The sequence below is a fragment of the Aegilops tauschii genome, chromosome 5 (assembly GCF_002575655.3).
Source record: "Aegilops tauschii subsp. strangulata cultivar AL8/78 chromosome 5, Aet v6.0, whole genome shotgun sequence".
NCBI classification, from domain to species: Eukaryota; Viridiplantae; Streptophyta; class Magnoliopsida; order Poales; family Poaceae; genus Aegilops; species Aegilops tauschii.
The window spans coordinates 563,916,422-563,933,594 of NC_053039.3; the positions used below are offsets into that span (position 1 = coordinate 563,916,422).

The window sequence follows — 17,173 nt, forward strand, 5'->3', positions numbered from 1 at the left end:
GAAATGAAATGACAGAGGCCCTGAATTATCAGGGTGTGCCGGCTTTATTATATTGAACATAATAAGATAAGCCATAAAGCAGGATGCCCATGTTTGAACCGCGCTTCATGGCAGCAAGTTCTCTTTGTCAACCTTTAATTTTTCTGATAACTCGAACTTGCGAGAGATGTCCACCTCCTGAACTGGATGTTGAGCCGGATATTGAGAGTCATAGTCACAAAATCCATCACTGTGACTGCATGTCAAATTTTTTAGTCTTGATGACCTTCACTTCATCCTCATCTTCTCGAGGCGGCTTCTTGGCAGTAGTATTTTGGATTCTTCTCCGATTCCTTGTGCTCGTGCGCAAGCCAAGGTGGCCTTTTATCATCGTCCCTTCTGGATTCGGCTATGGGCTATCCATCCTGTTGCCTCCGAGAGCTGCTCCCCTCCCTGGCCCGGGAATACTAGGTCGAGCCCCAGGTGATCTGATCTAGTCGAAAAACGGAGTTAAGCTCCCAACACAAGGCCCGCTTCTCCCGACGCCATCCCAAGAAACATCCGCCGATATGCGTCGCTCGGGCAGTGGTGAAGATGGGCAGCTCCAGCACAACGAGCGGAGGATGATGGTGCCTTTGAAAGCCAGGAGATGAAGGTCGCACACGGTCTAGGAATGGGGTTTTAGCTTACTGTTCTTTGTGCAAATGCCTTTTGGGTTTCAACATGTATCCTTGGTGTCATTTTAAATGCATTTGTTTTGCGAAAGGTGTCATTGTAAATGTTGGATTGAATGAAAACTTGTAGCTCTCCTATATGTTCGTTCTTGTGTTTTGTTGATCTATGTTGGTTTTGGTTTCGGTTGATAGTGATTCTACCCGCTGAATATAGTGCCGTGGTTCCCATTAATATGTTCCTTCTTTAACCGCATGGCTTTGAGTATGACCTTTTAACTAATAACTACTCATCTATGCGTATGCCGCTAGTAATCTAAGAATTGAAAAGTGTGTGTGTGTGTCTGTGCAAAACCCCAAGAATTTGTGTCTTGTGTAGCTCACATCTTAAATCATTTTCATCATGAATATTATGCACATGTAGAATGCATCCCGAGCTCCAAAATGACATTTTTTTTTCAGAATTTGTGTCTTGTGTAGCTCACATCTTAAATCATTTTCATCATGAATATGCCTATACGTGTGGATGTTTTTCAGAATTTTTTTAAACTTGAAAAGTGCGATTTCCAAAGTTTTAGTTGGTTTTTGTCTCCTCTTTATGTCCCCTTGTGTGTTCATAGTTGCTTTTAACGCTAAGTCAGTGTACTGTATTAGTTTCTTTTACTTCATGTTGCTTCACGTGGCATCAAAAACTACCATATCTATCTATCTATCTATCTATCTATCATGAGCACCTCAGGAGTAGAACAAACTTGTCATAACCTGAAGCATCACCCAATGGCCACACTTACAGCGCGACTTTTGGCCGCACTCATCGGTTGTCTCCACCCAAGAAACAGGTACAATGGGCTCAATGTTTGATGAAAAAAAAATCATAACAGGATCGTGTTTGGAAAAATATTAGTTGCATTCATTGGGCCAATTTTTCTTTGGAAGTAACCTATATTTTATAACATCCACTTTAGTGTAGCAGTGGAAGGAGAATGTGATCTGTCAGTAGACTTGCCTAAGCATGTCAAGTGGCTTCCACATTTATGTGTTACTTATTAGGTCACTTAGTCATTGACTGTGAGTTCTCCATGCTGACTGATATTGTATAAACTGAAGCACCACCAAGATGATGTGCCAATTGATGGTGACACGATTGTTAACGTTGCTGCGGCGAGACGTGCCACCTCGTTGTTTGGATATGGGTTACTAACGGTTTTCCAATTCACGCACATGAAATGTGAGGAACTTGTTATTGTTGGCCCACTACGAAGTGTGCTAGGATCGACCACTTAGCTGATGCATGTTGCTCCACGGAGGGGTTTGCACATGGGGTTTTAGCGGCATGTTGCCTCTTCTGAGCTGGAGAAGCTATAGCGTTCGTGGACTCAATCGCTTTTGTGGTTTAGGTTTGTAATGCCGCCGCCGAGGCGTGTGAGCACGCAGGCAGCGGAGGGGCGCGACCTGCAGGAGTGGGCTGCAGCGATGAGTGGCCGGCGGCATCCGCAGAGGAGGAGGCGTGGAGGAGTGACTGGGCCAGGTTTTTCGTAGAGTGGCAGCAGCAGCGTTCAAGTTTTGTTCAATACATATGCAATTGTGAAGAACAAATTTGTGCAGCTGGTCTATTTTTACATCACCTGTTGGAGCGGCGCCGCGCGGTTGCTGTTTTTACATCATCTGTTGGAGTTGAGATTTTTTGATGATGTGAAAACCACTTTTTGGTGATGTAAATTTTACATCTAGCACTTTTTTGATGATGTATTTTACATCATCTATTGAAGATGCTCTAAGGTTTCATTCAGAAGACGAACGTCGTCGGTGAGAACTGCTCGGTTTATTAGAGGAAAATCGGGTGAAAACCTGTAGAAAGGCAACAACACCTAGCTATGCATTTCAACAACACCACAAGACATATAAAGATGCCGGAAAAACTAAACATGATATAGTAGGGCACAACGCCGCCCTGCGGTTATGTCATCGTACATCACCCATCGCGGTCACAGCCCGTTGAATCCAACTTCACTGCAACAACAACTTCGCTGCAAGAGAGAAAGACATATCTGAAGGGAGGCGGACATGTGCCGCTCTGATCCCGAGAGAAGGACAAACAAGACTTGCCCGACGCTCCTTGCATGTCGGTAGATTTGCCTATGCATATCAAGGGGCTTCAACATTTAGCTGTAAACATTAAGTATTGAATAAATTGAAGCACCACTTAGTCATTGACCCTAAGTTCTCAATGCCGACTGATATTGTATAAACTGAAGCACGACCAACATGATGCATCAACTGATGAGGACACGATTGTTAAGATTGTTGTGGCGAAACGTGCCACCTTCCTTGCTCGGATATGGGTTGCTGATAGTTTAACTGTTGCCGTTGGCGCACTAGTGAGGTGTGCTAGGGATGTCCCCGACGCTTGATGATTAGCTGATGCGTCTTGCACCACCGAGGTTTTTCGCATGGGGTTTAGCAGTGTGTCGCCTCTTCCGAGTCGGAGAAGCTCTAGCGTTCGTGGATTCAATCATTTTTATGCTTCATGTATGTAATGTTGTATCGTGGGGAAAACAAAGGTAATTAAGTTAAATCATGGAACTGTATAGTATGCAGAATGATTGCATAAATACTAGTGGTATGACGGATCACATATAATTTTGATTTTGCATTAACTGCCAATATATAGGATATTCAGTATGTACTGATTCCAGTGAAATGTCATATATCTTGGGAACCAACGTTGCTATGACTGGTGGATCCGCTAGCTGGCGGACAGCAGTTTCTTCCTGCTTTGGCAACCAAGAGCACGAGATGGCTGAAAGATGGAGGCGCGAAATCCCAGGGAAGCGTCGGGGCAGCAGGACTCGCGGCTCGCTGCTGCTGCTCACGTCGATGCCGATGAGGTGGCATCCTCTTGCAGACTTCTCATCGGCCAGCGGCAGCAGGAAGTAGAGGACGCCGGCGTCCTGCTCCCTCAGGAACGGCGACCATGGAACCCTCCTCGGCAGACCCGCCTCCACGAAGCCCTGCATCGCCCAGATGCTCAGGAGGCTCAGCTCCCGGTGCCTCTCCCACCGCCGCTCGGCGCCGTCGGACAGGTCCAGGCTCCACACCACCACCGTGGTGTCGCCGGGGTGCTCGTACGACTCGATGACGACGAACCAGACGATGTCCCCGACGCCTCCGCCCATGGCCCGGCCGTTGTAGTTTAGCTCCTCCACCCCGTACTCCTCCGGCAGCGCGACGTAGGTGAACTCCATGTCGTCGTCGCCATCGTTGAGGTGGTCGGCGCAGTCGCAGTACAGGACGCCTTGCTTGAGATCGGCCCAGAAAGCCTTCCCCTTGCACGTGAAACCTGCGCGCTTATTTCGAACCAGATAGGCACGGGACAAAGCTGGCGCACCTGGCGCGTCTTCCACGCGCAGACGCCGTCGCCCTTGTCATGGTCATCACGGGACAGCGACTGCGGCGTCGGCGGTGACCACGGGCAGATCACGGGCCGAACTAACGGGTCGTCGGTCCATTGCTGGGAGCTGATCGCCATGAGCACCAGCGAGTAGCAGCCGTCATCGTGGCGCACCAGGAGAGGGCGCTTGTCGTAGACGGCCGGGCAGTGCCGAGGCAGCTGCGGGAGCAGGGAGAGCGAGGCGGCGGCGGAGTCATAGACGAGGTAGTACGATCGCAGATTACCGACGTATTGGTCGGCGGCTCGGCGCCCACGAAGTGCAGGCTGAAGACCACGAGACCCCGCTCGCCGTCCACGGTATCGACACGGGCGTAGAACCGGACACGGGTCCCAATGATCTCCGTCAGCTCGTCGGCGATCTCGCTGTGGCCGCAGATCCTCGCCACCTCGCCGGGCACCATCTCGCTGAAGAGGCGGAGCACGTCGTCGTCGGGTGTCACAAGCAGAGCTCGGTCTGATCGCCGTCTCCACCGTCCAGGCGCGCGAGGAGGGCAAGGCCGTCGTCCAGTCCGCCCATTCGTAGTAGCCAGCACCGGCGTTCAGGAGCGGCCAGGAAGGCGGCGCCGCCATGGCCAAGGGTTGGCAGATCGATCGGGTGTCAAGGATGGTTTCGTCCGAGTCCGGGGATCAATCATGGTGATCCCGATCCTCTACCTATATATAGTAGGAGTAGAGATCTCTTCTCTGTAGATATATACCGCCTGATCCTCTTCCTACAAATACTGAAGTAATCGATGGTTGAGCCGCGCAAGGAAGGCATCGCTGATTGATTCCATGCATGAGTTTAGTCCCACACTGCTTAGTTATGCATGGAAGGCCCGGTTGAAATAGAGGAGCACCCCGTCAGCTCATAGCCGGGCCAAGCAGCGGAGGCCTGTAACCCTAGCGGGGGCATCAAAGGTGGAGGGATAACCGGGGGCTTGCGGCACTCCTGAAGCGGCGGGTGTCACAAGCTTGCCGGCATGCCGAAGCAGCAACGACACCCGCTTCCCGATGGGTGGAATCGGCTTGGTCCTTGCGCCTCATCCCCGGCAAAACCACCAATCTTTTTTGCCTTCTGCCCTTTTCCCATTTCTTCTTTCTTTTAGTGCACACAAACATCAGCAACATGTATCTTTCCTGGCCAAAATGGATTTCAATTTCTAGTTGTGGTATTGCCTTGTACTCTTCACACCCCCTAGTGTACCCATATTAGGGTCACATGTAAAATGATGAGTTTTTCTCACCTAATTCACACGATTTGATGAGTCCCAAGTAAGCCCAGATTCGTCTACCCCTAGCTTATTCATTGTTAGAAGGGAGAGAGAGATCTGGTGGAATGTTCGTTCATTGTATTGCTTGAGCCTCATGTGCATATACATAGGAGTACAAGGTCATCTTCGAGTACAAGGCAAGGTGGAATAAATCCTACGCTATCTATGTTTCCATATTAACAATGATACTCAACATCCCCCCGCAGTCACAATGCTAACGGCGTAGATGGTGAGACTGGAGAAGAATCCGAAGGCAAGCTGATGGACACCCCCCACAGTCGTAACGGTCGATGCATCACAGAGTAGTGGCTGGAGTGGGAACCGACGAGTTTGCTCAAGCAAGGTGTGTCGTTTGACGAAGTAGCCGAGAGCGTACGTGGTGTAGCCGTGGTCGAGGTTGCCGTGCGAAGAACGCCGTGGTCGATGTCGAGTCTGGGTAGCCGGTGTCGAGGAAGTCGCCGTGGAAGCGCGGAAGAAGAGCGACGGTGGCGGCGCCCTGAGGAGGCGGCGGCGGTGGTGAGGAGGGAGTGCGGCGGCGATGCTTGAAGTAGGCGAGAAAGAACCCAACAGCGTGATGAAGACCAGCGCGGACAGTGGCATTCCCGCGCCAAGGGAGCAGCGCGGCGCATACCACTTGAAGTCGACACGCGGGGACGGCGGTGGACCACGGGCCGCAGCGCTACGGCCCGAAGGGGCGACGCAGCGGCGGCGGGCAGGTCGGGGCAACGACAGGGAAGACCTCAGATCCGGTCGTCGAAGCACCCCCTTCTCCGGCGTCGGGCGACGAGATGCCCGACAAGTTCGTCGATGCAAACAGAGGTAACTAATTAATTACCTTTCTCTTCTCCGCACAACAGATCTGACTAATGTGCAGTGCACGTATGTGTTTCTGTCCAAATGATTCCAACTTCTGGATGTACTATGCGCTACTCCCTCTAATCCATATATACAGTCCGCTGCGGAGCTTCCCTAGTAAGACTAGGCATAGCGCGAGTAACTTAGACTAATAACATGCATGTGTTAGTATCTCTATAGTGAGGAGTAACATATGTATAGTACACTTCATTTATTAGGTTGTAAACTTATCTTGTCTTTATTACTCATAGCATCTCTCTTCTTATTAAATTATTGTCACATAAGTAAATTTACTGAGTTGGACCCTTTGTAAGTGCGACTATGGGCAGTCTAACAAACTGAGTCATGCCCCCCTACCCTAGAAAGTTCCTCTAGAATAGGTTAAATTGTTACTTAGGCTTAAATTTTAAAGATTACTCAAGTTTAAGCACAATTAAGTTGTCTTTTTGGCCCCCTCAATACTGCTTTGCTCCTCAGCAATCTCGGTCAAGCTCCACCACCGTGTATAGCATATGAAAATGTATACTACTAGTATACAACATTTACAATGCCAAAATTACTTTTCATCATAAAATATGTTTGTGTACTATATTTATTTGATGGTGTAGATATTAGCACATTTATCTGCAGACTTGGCCAAACAATAGGGAATTTTAGTTAGCACAAAGCTTGAACTTCAATTAATTTGGAGTTGAGGGAGTGCTACTATTCAGTGGTAAACCCTTACAGTATGATTTATGTTTTGTGGTATGCTATTATAATGAAATGAAATAGATCCAAGCTTTGGGAAAGCTGGTATTGATGATCATTGATTCATTGTTATCTGCTGCAGCTCTCAAAAATGGGAAGGGGTTCCTGGCCACGAACGTGGGAATGGATGGTTCTTTGATAAAATCAGGTAGATACAAAGTAGTATACTGAATATATATTGAATCATTATTTGAATTCATAATTTGTTTGGGCCACTCAGCTAACAGGCAAAGAGTACATTTAAATTGCTGGCGATACTAGAATTTGGTAGCAAACCAAACTAATTATATCAGACTTTGCGTTGGTTGTACAGTACCAACATGGTTTTTTCTTCCAAAAGGAGGATATCCCATAATGGTAGAATTCAGTAGCAAATTTAATTCCTCCAATTAAGAGTTACAGAAAAATGTAAAGAGACGTTTTTAACCAATTACGTTATAACTATTGTGTGCATGCAGATGCTGACGTAGCCGCACCAAGGAGCAAGTTAAGTTGCAACTTCAGCAGTTATCGCACGAACATGTGTGCCATGCAAGGTGACGTCCGTCTGCACGGCAAAACCGCCACTGTCTACGTGGTCTCAGCGTCCGATGACAACCGGCCAGACAATGGGACGGTCGTGATCCGCCCGTACCCGCGCAAATGGGAGACACCGACGATGCAGCTGGTCCGTGGGGTGACCATCCGTTGGAGAGCCCCACCGGGACCGGGTGCGCCACGGTGCACGGTGACCTACGACATCCCAGCGGTTGTCTTCTCCACCGGTGGCTACGGCGTCAACATCTTCCACGCCATTACCGACATCATCATGCCTCTCTACAACACAGCGCGGGAGTACGATGGCCGCGTCCGGCTCGTGGCCACTAACTACGACCGCAAATGGATCACCAAGTACCGTCACGCCCTCTCCATGCTCTCCATCTACCCGATCATCGACTTCGACACCGACAACGAGGTGCGCTGCTTCCCGTCGGTGCATGTCGGAACGGAGAGCCATAAGGAGCTAGGGATTGACTCGGCTCTCTCCGGCAAGGGCTACACAATGCTGGGCTTCCGGGGCCTGCTCCGGTCGGCTTACTCTCTGAAGCGTGAGTGGGTGACCCCCAAAAACGGTGTCAGACCTCGTCTCGTGATGGTGCTGCGAAGGAACTCGAGGGCGCTGACGAACGAGGCGGAAGTTCTGGCAGCTGGCACCGAGGTTGGCTTCGAGGTGGTAGCTGCGGGGCCGGAGGTGGTGCGCGACCTGGCCAAGTTCGCACAGACGGTGAACTCGTGTGACGTGTTGGTGGGCGTGCACGGTGCGGGGCTCAGCAACATGGTGTTCCTCCCGCACAACGACACGGTGGTGCAGATCGTCCCTTGGGGCGAGATGAAGTGGCCGGCCTGGACCTCCTACGGCGAGCCGGTGGCTCCCATGGGGCTTCGGTACGTCGAGCAGGAGACCACCGCCGAGGAGACCACGCTCAAGTACGTGTACCCGAGGAACCACACCGTCTTCACCGATCCCGTCTCCCTACACAAACAGGGATTCAACATGTTGTGGGAGACCTTCCTCAATGGGCAGAACGTCACCCTCGACGTCGACCGCTTCAGAGGGGTCCTGCAACAGATCTACCGGTCCGTTACCATCACATAAGTAGATTATACGTCCGGGGTTTTTGAATTTTCTATTCTGAAATGTAATAACACGTCGATCCCACACCTCACACTGGTTCAGCAATGGCTCTGGCCCTCACAACGCTTACATCGTCCACTTTAGCTATATTTCAGTCAGCTGACTTTTCACTTTGTGGTCAATCGATTTTCTGTTCGTTGGATGTGCTTTGAGATGTGTGTTGCTTTCATTTTCTGCTGTTTAATTCTGTTGTTGGGTTGGGCTGTGTGAAATCGATTGACCCCTATTTTGGGTCAGTCGAATTGCTTCTTGGGATCGTTTTTGTTCTTCTGGGTTGTGTTTTTCTTTTTTCTTTTTGTTATTGGTTATTTTTTGGTTTTGTTGGTTTTGGCTGCGTGTAATTATATACATACAAATACTACATAACATGTGATCAAATTTCGTAATTATATGATAATTTTTGCATATTACGATGAATTCAACTTCGGTCAAAGTTGTGCCGATTTTTTTTAATTTTCTCTCTTCTTAAAGGAAATACCAATGCCACTAATTCATTCCATTTTAGAAAAAAAATATTATTTTGATATTGTTTGTCTTTATTTCATTTCATTCTACTTTAAGGTTACTACCAATGCCACTATTCATTTGTTTTGAGATTTTGTTTTTGCAAAAGTTCCACTTTTATATGCTTATTATTGAATATTTTTAAAAAGCGCAATTTTTATGTATATTTCGTGCAAATTTTGTCAGAGTTTGTTATAGATTTTTTCCCATTTTCTTTGTTCTTAAATGGTAATACCAATGCCTCATATTCATTCTTTCTTTTGTGGGTAGTTTTGCTTTATTTTTTATTCTAGTTTTTGTTTTTTGTTTTTTGTTGACTTTTACTTTTTCTTTATGCTTTTTTGGATGTTGAGTGTGTGTAAATATATGCACACACATGTACTACATGTATACATTATATTAGTGTCTGGAAATTTCACCACTATATGTTTCTTCCTACATATTATAAAAAGTACAATTTTTGTACTAATCTTGACGAAATTTTAGTTTTAAGTTTTTATTTCACTTCTCTCTTATTTAAGGGTAATACAAATTACACTAATTCATTTCTTCTTTGAAACTTAATTTTTATGTATATTCTACTAGTATATGTTAGTTCTTGCATAGCTATAAAAAGTGCAATTTATGTGTAAATTATGTGCAAATTTGATCATGATTTAATTTTCCATTCCTTTTTTCTTAAAGGGTGGTACCAATGCTACTACTTCATTTTTTTAGAAAATGTTATACTTTTGTGTGTTTAAATAAGTATACACACAAGTATTATACAACATGTGTGTAAATTGTAGTAGAGTGCGAAATTGCAATATTATATGTTCTTTGCTTGCATATTACTAAAAGTGCAATTTCAGGCCAAACTTGTGTGCAAATTTTTCCTTTTTTTCTTTTTTCTTAAAGGGTTTCATTCTTCCATAGAAAACTTCATTATTTTGATTTTGTTTTTGTTTTTATTTTCATTTTATTACATTTTCTTTCTTTAGAGGCAATACCATCATTCCACTATTTATGTTTTTTGTTGCGTATAACACATCGTAAAAATGATATATGTATTGTATGCACTAACAATTGCGTTGTGTATAGCACATCGTGTTGTCGTTCGGATAATGGTTGTGACGGGTGTTTTGCTTGTGATTAATTACATGCTAATGGCCGGTGCTTAATTAAATTAGCCGGTTGGCTGTGCATGCATGTGTCCCACCCAGGGGATCGATATGTGGGCAGCAAATCGACTGAAATAAAATTTGTGGTCAGTCTATTGACACAAATTTTGTTTCAGTTGACTGATCTATAGCCTGTCCCTACATCGTCAGGTAAGGCTTGGGTCCATCCATAGGTGTCTAACAGGTGGCCTCTTAGACCCCGTCGCAGCCAACGCCGCCAAGGAGACAACGCTTCAGGACGTATAACTGAGCGACCACGCCGTCTTCACTGACCCCCTCTCCATCCACACGCGGGGGTTCGACATGCTATGCGCAACCAGTCCGTTACGTCCGAGATTAAGCGCATGCGATTTTTGTCTTGGCTGTTTTGTATCTAGTACCTCCATCTTGAATTACTACTTATCGTAGAAATGAAAACAAATGGATGTATCTAGAAATAAAAATAGGTTTAGATACATCATTTTCCCGATAAGTAAATCTGGACGAAGGGAGTGCTCCACGTCCTACGTCCCCCTCGACCTCATCAAGGTCGCCGTCCGCTACGCCCTCAGCGGCGAGGCCTGGTGTCCAACGTCCCCCTATTAGCTGTGAGAGGGTGCAGCACGTTTTCGGCTGATCCAACCGCTATAATGCCAAATATCTCCGCTTGTGCAGCATACTCACTTCGTCCGCGAATAAGTATACATCTAACTTGTGTTCTAAGTTAAAGTTTTAAAATTTTGACAAACTTTATAGGAAAAAGTAGCAGCATTTATGGTACTAAATTAGTATCATTAGATTTGTTCTTAAATGTACCTTGAAAATATATCAATTTGATGTCACGTATGCTACTACTCTTTTCTATAAAATTTGTCAAAATTATAAAACTTTGTTGGCGCCGCCTCTCCTCACGGCGCCTCTTCTTCTCCCTTGAACTCTCTCAGCTCAAGGTTTCTCTCAAGAACACACACAGACACATGATGAAACTCTACACACACACGCACACATACAACCAAGGAGAAGACCAACTGCCGCTTTGCCGAGAGGCTCTCTCCTTGGTAACACACTGGCTACATCTTTGGCGCTCAGCCCTCACGGCCTCGCCTTTTCTCATTCACTCAATGCAATGCTTATATAAACAAGTGATTGACTGACCTGCCAAGCCAGCCGCCGCACCCGGTCAGACTAACCCACTAACCCATGTACTCACGCACTAACCCAGGCCACTAACACATGACCTTCTCCTACGGCCAGTAGTGCACGGACGATCCCATCTTTCCTGGAATATCTCCAGGACCTGCACCACCGGCTAACAAACTCATGCATGCAGCCTAATCTCTACTACATGCACGTCTATGCCCGGGCCCTGCTCAACCTCCTCTTAACGGCCAAAAGACTAGGCCAACTCAACATGCATGACAAAAGCAAACTAAAGTGCAGATACATGAACCAAGATTAAGTCTAACAAACTTAATTAGACTTAAAACAAAAGCTAGAAGTTTCGCGGAGAGGGAGTAGGAGCACCACCAGGCTGAAAATGCAACTCCTCACCTACTTTCGTTGTTCGCATGCCACGCCGGTCTGTGCATGCATGCTCATGCATTCAATTCCGGCAAAATTCAGGATACTACATGCATTAATTTCAGCCATAATTCAACATGAGCATAATTCAGGCTCATGTGTTTTGTTTCGTGGTTCTGGCCTGATATGCAGGCTCATGCATTAATTTCAGCCATAATTCAACATGAGCATAATTCAGGCTCATGTGTTTTGTTTCGTGGTTCTGGCCTTCCTGTTCGTCGTCTATGAGATCCGATCACATGGGGATAAAGTACTTGACCGGGCAGTGGCGGCGCCGTATGGTACGAGCATCGATACTAGCGCGGGATGCTCATATCGTGCACCATCTTCTGTTCTGGATATCTCCGCGTCGCTGGTTTTTTCCCACATGATCTCCTCTTCATATGGTAGGTTATTATGACGTTAATTACCACAATTTTCACCTACAAAAAGTTGTTTTCTAATCAATGCTCAAAATCTCTTGCTGCTTTCGGATCCTGGAAAAAAAACAGACAATAAAAAGGCAAGCCAACGCGATTAAATTCTGACAATCCAATGACTATGATGCAAAACAATGGATAAAAGTGATGCGAAAACGCACTCATCACAAAGCCAATTCCCAATGAGATACTTGAGAATTCTGATTCACCTTCGGCGCCTCTCAAATGTGACGTAGAAATATGTTCAGGAGCGTTAAGAGATACGTCTAGGGTAGTTGGAAATGCAAGTTGCTAATTGTTGGAAGATAACTTGTTTGAATAAACTAAGTAGGAGTACTGAAATATATGGTTCTCTGCGTGCCATAATTTTTCTAGCTGCCGAAGGGGGTGCTGAAAAGGCTGAATTACTTTAGGTCCATATTTTTTTCTTGTTAGGTGAATTCAAAAATGAAAGAAATATAGATATCTCAAATGGTACATGGTTTGCCACCCAAAGGATCATTGATGATTAGGCATGGATGATCTTTAGGTAAAAGATGATGCCTTAGTCAGTAAAAGGATGTATAAGCTTCTAACAGAGAAAGGGATCTAACAAGCTATGCTCCGCAACAAGTATCTAGGCTCAAAAGAAGTATCTCCGTCTTACTGATAACCTGGGTCTGCATACTTTAGGGTCGGTCTAGTGGAGGCAAAGAGACACCTTTTCTGATTTGAATCCCTCGCAGTCAAGGGTGGCTCTGAGATTCGTCTCTGGGAGGATAAATGATTGTGAAACACCACCCTCCTGGAACAGTATCCACCCTTATACCTAATTTCTGCTCCACTCCAACTCAAAGGAAAACATATAGGGAGAGCCAACCATGAAAATCAATAGCTATAAGGGCATCCAACATACTTCACTGGTAAGCACAGACCCCTTTAACAGCCCCCCCCCCCCCCCCCCAAAGCCATGCCCCCTCAAGACCTCAAGAAGACTTCACGCATCACTTGGGCAATCCTCCTAGACACTTTGAGCACATAGAGAAAAAACTCACAATAGTGAGGTCTCCGATCCATGCAAAATACCTTGGAAGCAATATTTGTTTCTTATCTTTCATATAGTCCATAAAAGAGCAGCAACATCTATAGATACTATAGCTATATCCTTGCCGGTATAGCTGGGAAGTCAATTCAGGCATAAATCTAGAAGAGAGGTTGTATATATGACTTCATTGTGTCTGACAATTTATTTTTGTATACGTACACTGTTGTTGGTTGTGTGCATTCTAGTCATGTAGAGGCTTGATATATGTTTATTGTGCTCTATATCCCCTTGATACTACATTTTAAGTTAATCAAAATGTTCTTTATATAAAATCATCGAACCAAAGAAATAAAATTTTAGTACCATTATGTCTGAGTACTTTACGACTCTATACAGTGATCTCTCTGAGTGTGGATTTTTTTGAGGTCCCATGTACCTGCAGCTGCTATCCTGGTTGTTGGCTCCTGCAAACTTGCAATGGGATGCGTGCAATGTGTATGTGTATAATGCCAGTCATTCAAAGATTCATAGGAGAGATTCCTGCTATACGGTACTAGTTCTAAAAGAGCATGGAAACAAAAAAAAAGTGCAAGGATACTTGTACGAATTTGTCCTGTTCATTGAAAGAAAAAATAAGGGTAAAAAATTATGATGGATACTCAAATATAAATAAACTGGGTATTTCATATCTTTATCTTTACCTAATAATAAAGCGAGGATGATTTCATGGTTCTCCATATGTCACCCTCTTCTATCCCTTAATTTTTGTATTGACTAGAGAGATTGATGGCTGAGATTTATGGTTCTCCTTCCACGCACAACTATCACTAATAAAAGTCCTGACCGGCCACACCATCCATCATACCTGCCCCATATTTCCTAGCAAATGGATTAGGAAGAAGAGTTACGAGCACGGGACTCCATGGTCACCTTGATCGAATTGTCAACAACACTAGAGAGGTAAAAGCAGGTCCTTCCGGTCACCATCAAACAAGACACTCCTGCGGGTGCAGCGCCAAACTCGGCGAGTCGGAGTTCTCTCAACGAAACATCACGATTAACCCCTTCTCGCCTCCCGATCGGACCTCCTCCTCTTACCCGATCCACCCCTCGATCCCGATCCATCCCTTCTCTCTGCGTGGCATAGGGGAGACCTCAATGCTGCGGTGGCGAGCTGGGAGGCAGCGTGGTAGACGCCCTTGCTGGCGAGGTTCGGGGTCATAGATGCAGTGTGTTGGGCTCACGCAGCCACAATAGAGGAGCAGGAAGTTGCAGCAGCATGTGACGAGGATGCGATGACAACAACCGAGGTATGGCTTCCTCTCCTCGCCATTCAGACTATCACCGATAATGCCACATAATCTTTTGTCTTTCACAAGTATGTTTTGCTTCATGTTCTCTGATCAGGTTGTAATCTACTGGTGCGGTGCTTCTCTGTTCATCTGGATCTAACTTTGACTGGTCAAAGTTGGTTTCTTGGTTGCCGATTGGTTTCACATGATGGTAGTGTGCTATGGAGAGAGATGTTTTTTAGCAATAGAAGTAGCTGATTAGTTAAGTTGAGGCTCTATGCCTTGTGTTCTTCAAACTATAGTTTTTGGTTTCATTAGCTAAAAGTTGTATTGGCTTGGAAAGCTTCACGTGACTGGACCAGTAGGGGACGATTATTTCATATGGAAAGTAAACCTTTATGGTAGTAAAAACTATTATTTGACATGATCCATACTAATCTAGGGGTATAGTTAGCAGTGTTTATAATGGGATCAACCTATGGAACCTATGTGTGTCCTCGTGCAATGCTGAAGTTGCTCTGGGAGGCACTGGTTGGCGCAAGATGAAGCGTTGGCTGATTGCCAATGCACCACACCATCACCAGCACCGATGGTATCACCAAGGTATGTTGGTACAGGTTCACACGTCATTTGAAATCAGAGACATAGTTGTGTGCTTGGTATATTGGAGTGACCCATGACTATTATTTTTCTAGGTGTCCTTCTTTGCATATACTTAGTATTTCTCAAGCAGGTATGATCCAATCAAACTCTCATGTTTATCTTCCTCACCAAGCTTTGATCCCAATTTCCAAGTTCTAACCTTGCTAGGGCCTACAGAATTGCATGGAGTACATCTTGGTGAGGTGATGGCTATTCATGAAGTTACAATAGTAGGCAGGGGTGGATGAATGTGAATTCCAGACTAGCACTTTGCATGAGTTATGGCTCTCCCTGATTGGTGACAGAAAGCGTTGACCGAATAGTGCATCCATAATGTTTTTGTTCAGTGTTCATCAATCCTTCTGCCATGGCCAGTGCTTCAGTTCATCAAGATATCTGTCCATGCGCATCTTCTTGATGAAGAGACATAAAACCTTGGATGCCCATCAATATGCTAGAAAAACATGGATGGTGGTAATCACCTGGTTTATTGAACATATATATGCATCAACTGCCAGCTGGGTGTGAGTTCGTCGTGGTGACAAGAGTGCAATTAGACCGGCTGATAAGAAGATGTACCGATAGATTTTATTCATTCAAAAGAATTCTAACTTCATCAAGTGAATTAGTTGACGAAGGTTTCATGGACGTGTGAATTAGTGCATAAGTCTCATTATTCTTGTATATTCGCGTCAAACAAAAAATGTACAACAGAGAGCAAACCAATATACTTGGCTTCTCAGTGAAATCCATAGATCATCTAGGAAAGTCTACTAATTTTCATGTAGCTATATGAGTTTTGTTATGTTCTCCTCATGTTTCCTTATGACAATAGAAGCATCCTACTTTTCAGTTTATAAGTTGATCGAGTTCTGAACACGATTCAATTGAACATGTTTGGTCCAACATTTTAGGAAGCATTCACGTCTATATGCATTTTTTTAAGAAAGTACATGTGCAGTTTGATTCCATGTGAAGTCAATGATTGGATTTTTAAGAAATTCATCAGGTTTATTGCATTCGTCAAAGAAGAAATGTTTAATTAAGGGGAATTTCTGCAGGTAATATACATCCATGGATGTTCTCAATCTCTTGCTTGGAGAACCATTTCTTTTGCCCCCATTGGTTGCATGTAAACATCAACCTGAAAATGTAGTCATGTTGTCAGAATATTGAACAGAAAAAAATGGTCCTACAATACTTTAAAAAGCTGATGTTACTTGTGAAATTAATGATGCCTTTGTTCGATGCAAAGAATTTGATTGTTAAGAGAAGGCTGGGACATCTATTGTTGTTTGTATCTTAGTGTTACACTACAAATCATTTGTGGTAGAAAACATCTATTGTTGTATGTGATTTATGGTGTGTTGTGTGTGGTAGCAAATAATTAATCAGTTTTTTATAGTCCATAAAACTAACGACATGCTTGATTTCGTTTTGAGTGTTTTTTTTGCTTTTTTCTCTGTTACGGAGCTCAATGTGAGTTTTGATATGAAACATCTCGAGTCGGAAGTCCGAAATGTGCAGTCTCTTCTTGGACTATGAAAATATGAGCCATTGGGCTTCCTCCCAATGGGTCGGTGCCTCAACAAGGCTCAAATGGGGTAAACGACTGATTTGAGTTTTTGTTTTGTTGGCATCAAGGGAAGGAGGAACGGCGAAGAAACCAAGTCATGCAGAGAAGGTTCAATCCTAGGCCCCATAGCCTTGAGTTATATGCATATGGTGTGCGACAAATTGGCGCACATTAGGAGGCTATCAGACACTAAGTGGTCGTGACATGTGAGGGACCCGTCCTCCCTCAGTGGAACAAGTCTATGGCATTTCAAGTCAAAAGCAAGAGGTAGTATGAGGAACGATATGTATGAACGGCTGGTGTCCTTCACTCCAAGCTCGACGAGATTTGTTAACATTTGATTGCGCTTGCCTTGTTCAATG

At 45.1% G+C, this 17,173-nt stretch overlaps 1 protein-coding gene across 1 annotated transcript; it reads left to right on the top strand.

Moving 5' to 3' along the window:
* The first annotated feature begins 4,669 nt into the window (after positions 1-4,669).
* LOC109763819 (alpha-1,3-arabinosyltransferase XAT3-like) lies at positions 4,670-8,595 on the top strand. Its single transcript, XM_020322681.1, has 4 exons — positions 4,670-4,737; positions 5,995-6,173; positions 7,042-7,107; positions 7,418-8,595. Exons 1-4 carry the CDS (start codon positions 4,670-4,672, stop codon positions 8,593-8,595), a joined length of 1,491 nt encoding a protein of 496 aa, XP_020178270.1.
* Positions 8,596-17,173: the final 8,578 nt, after the last annotated feature.

Bases quoted from the DNA above. Each gene is read 5' to 3' on its own strand.
- LOC109763819 (XM_020322681.1), top strand. From the start codon at position 4,670: ATGGCCAAGGGTTGGCAGATCGATCGGGTGTCAAGGATGGTTTCGTCC. The intron at 4,738-5,994 runs GTGATCCCGATC...TACCACTTGAAG, and splicing joins GAGTCCGGGGATCAATCATG to TCGACACGCGGGGACGGCGG. The intron at 6,174-7,041 runs GTAACTAATTAA...TATCTGCTGCAG, and splicing joins GTTCGTCGATGCAAACAGAG to CTCTCAAAAATGGGAAGGGG.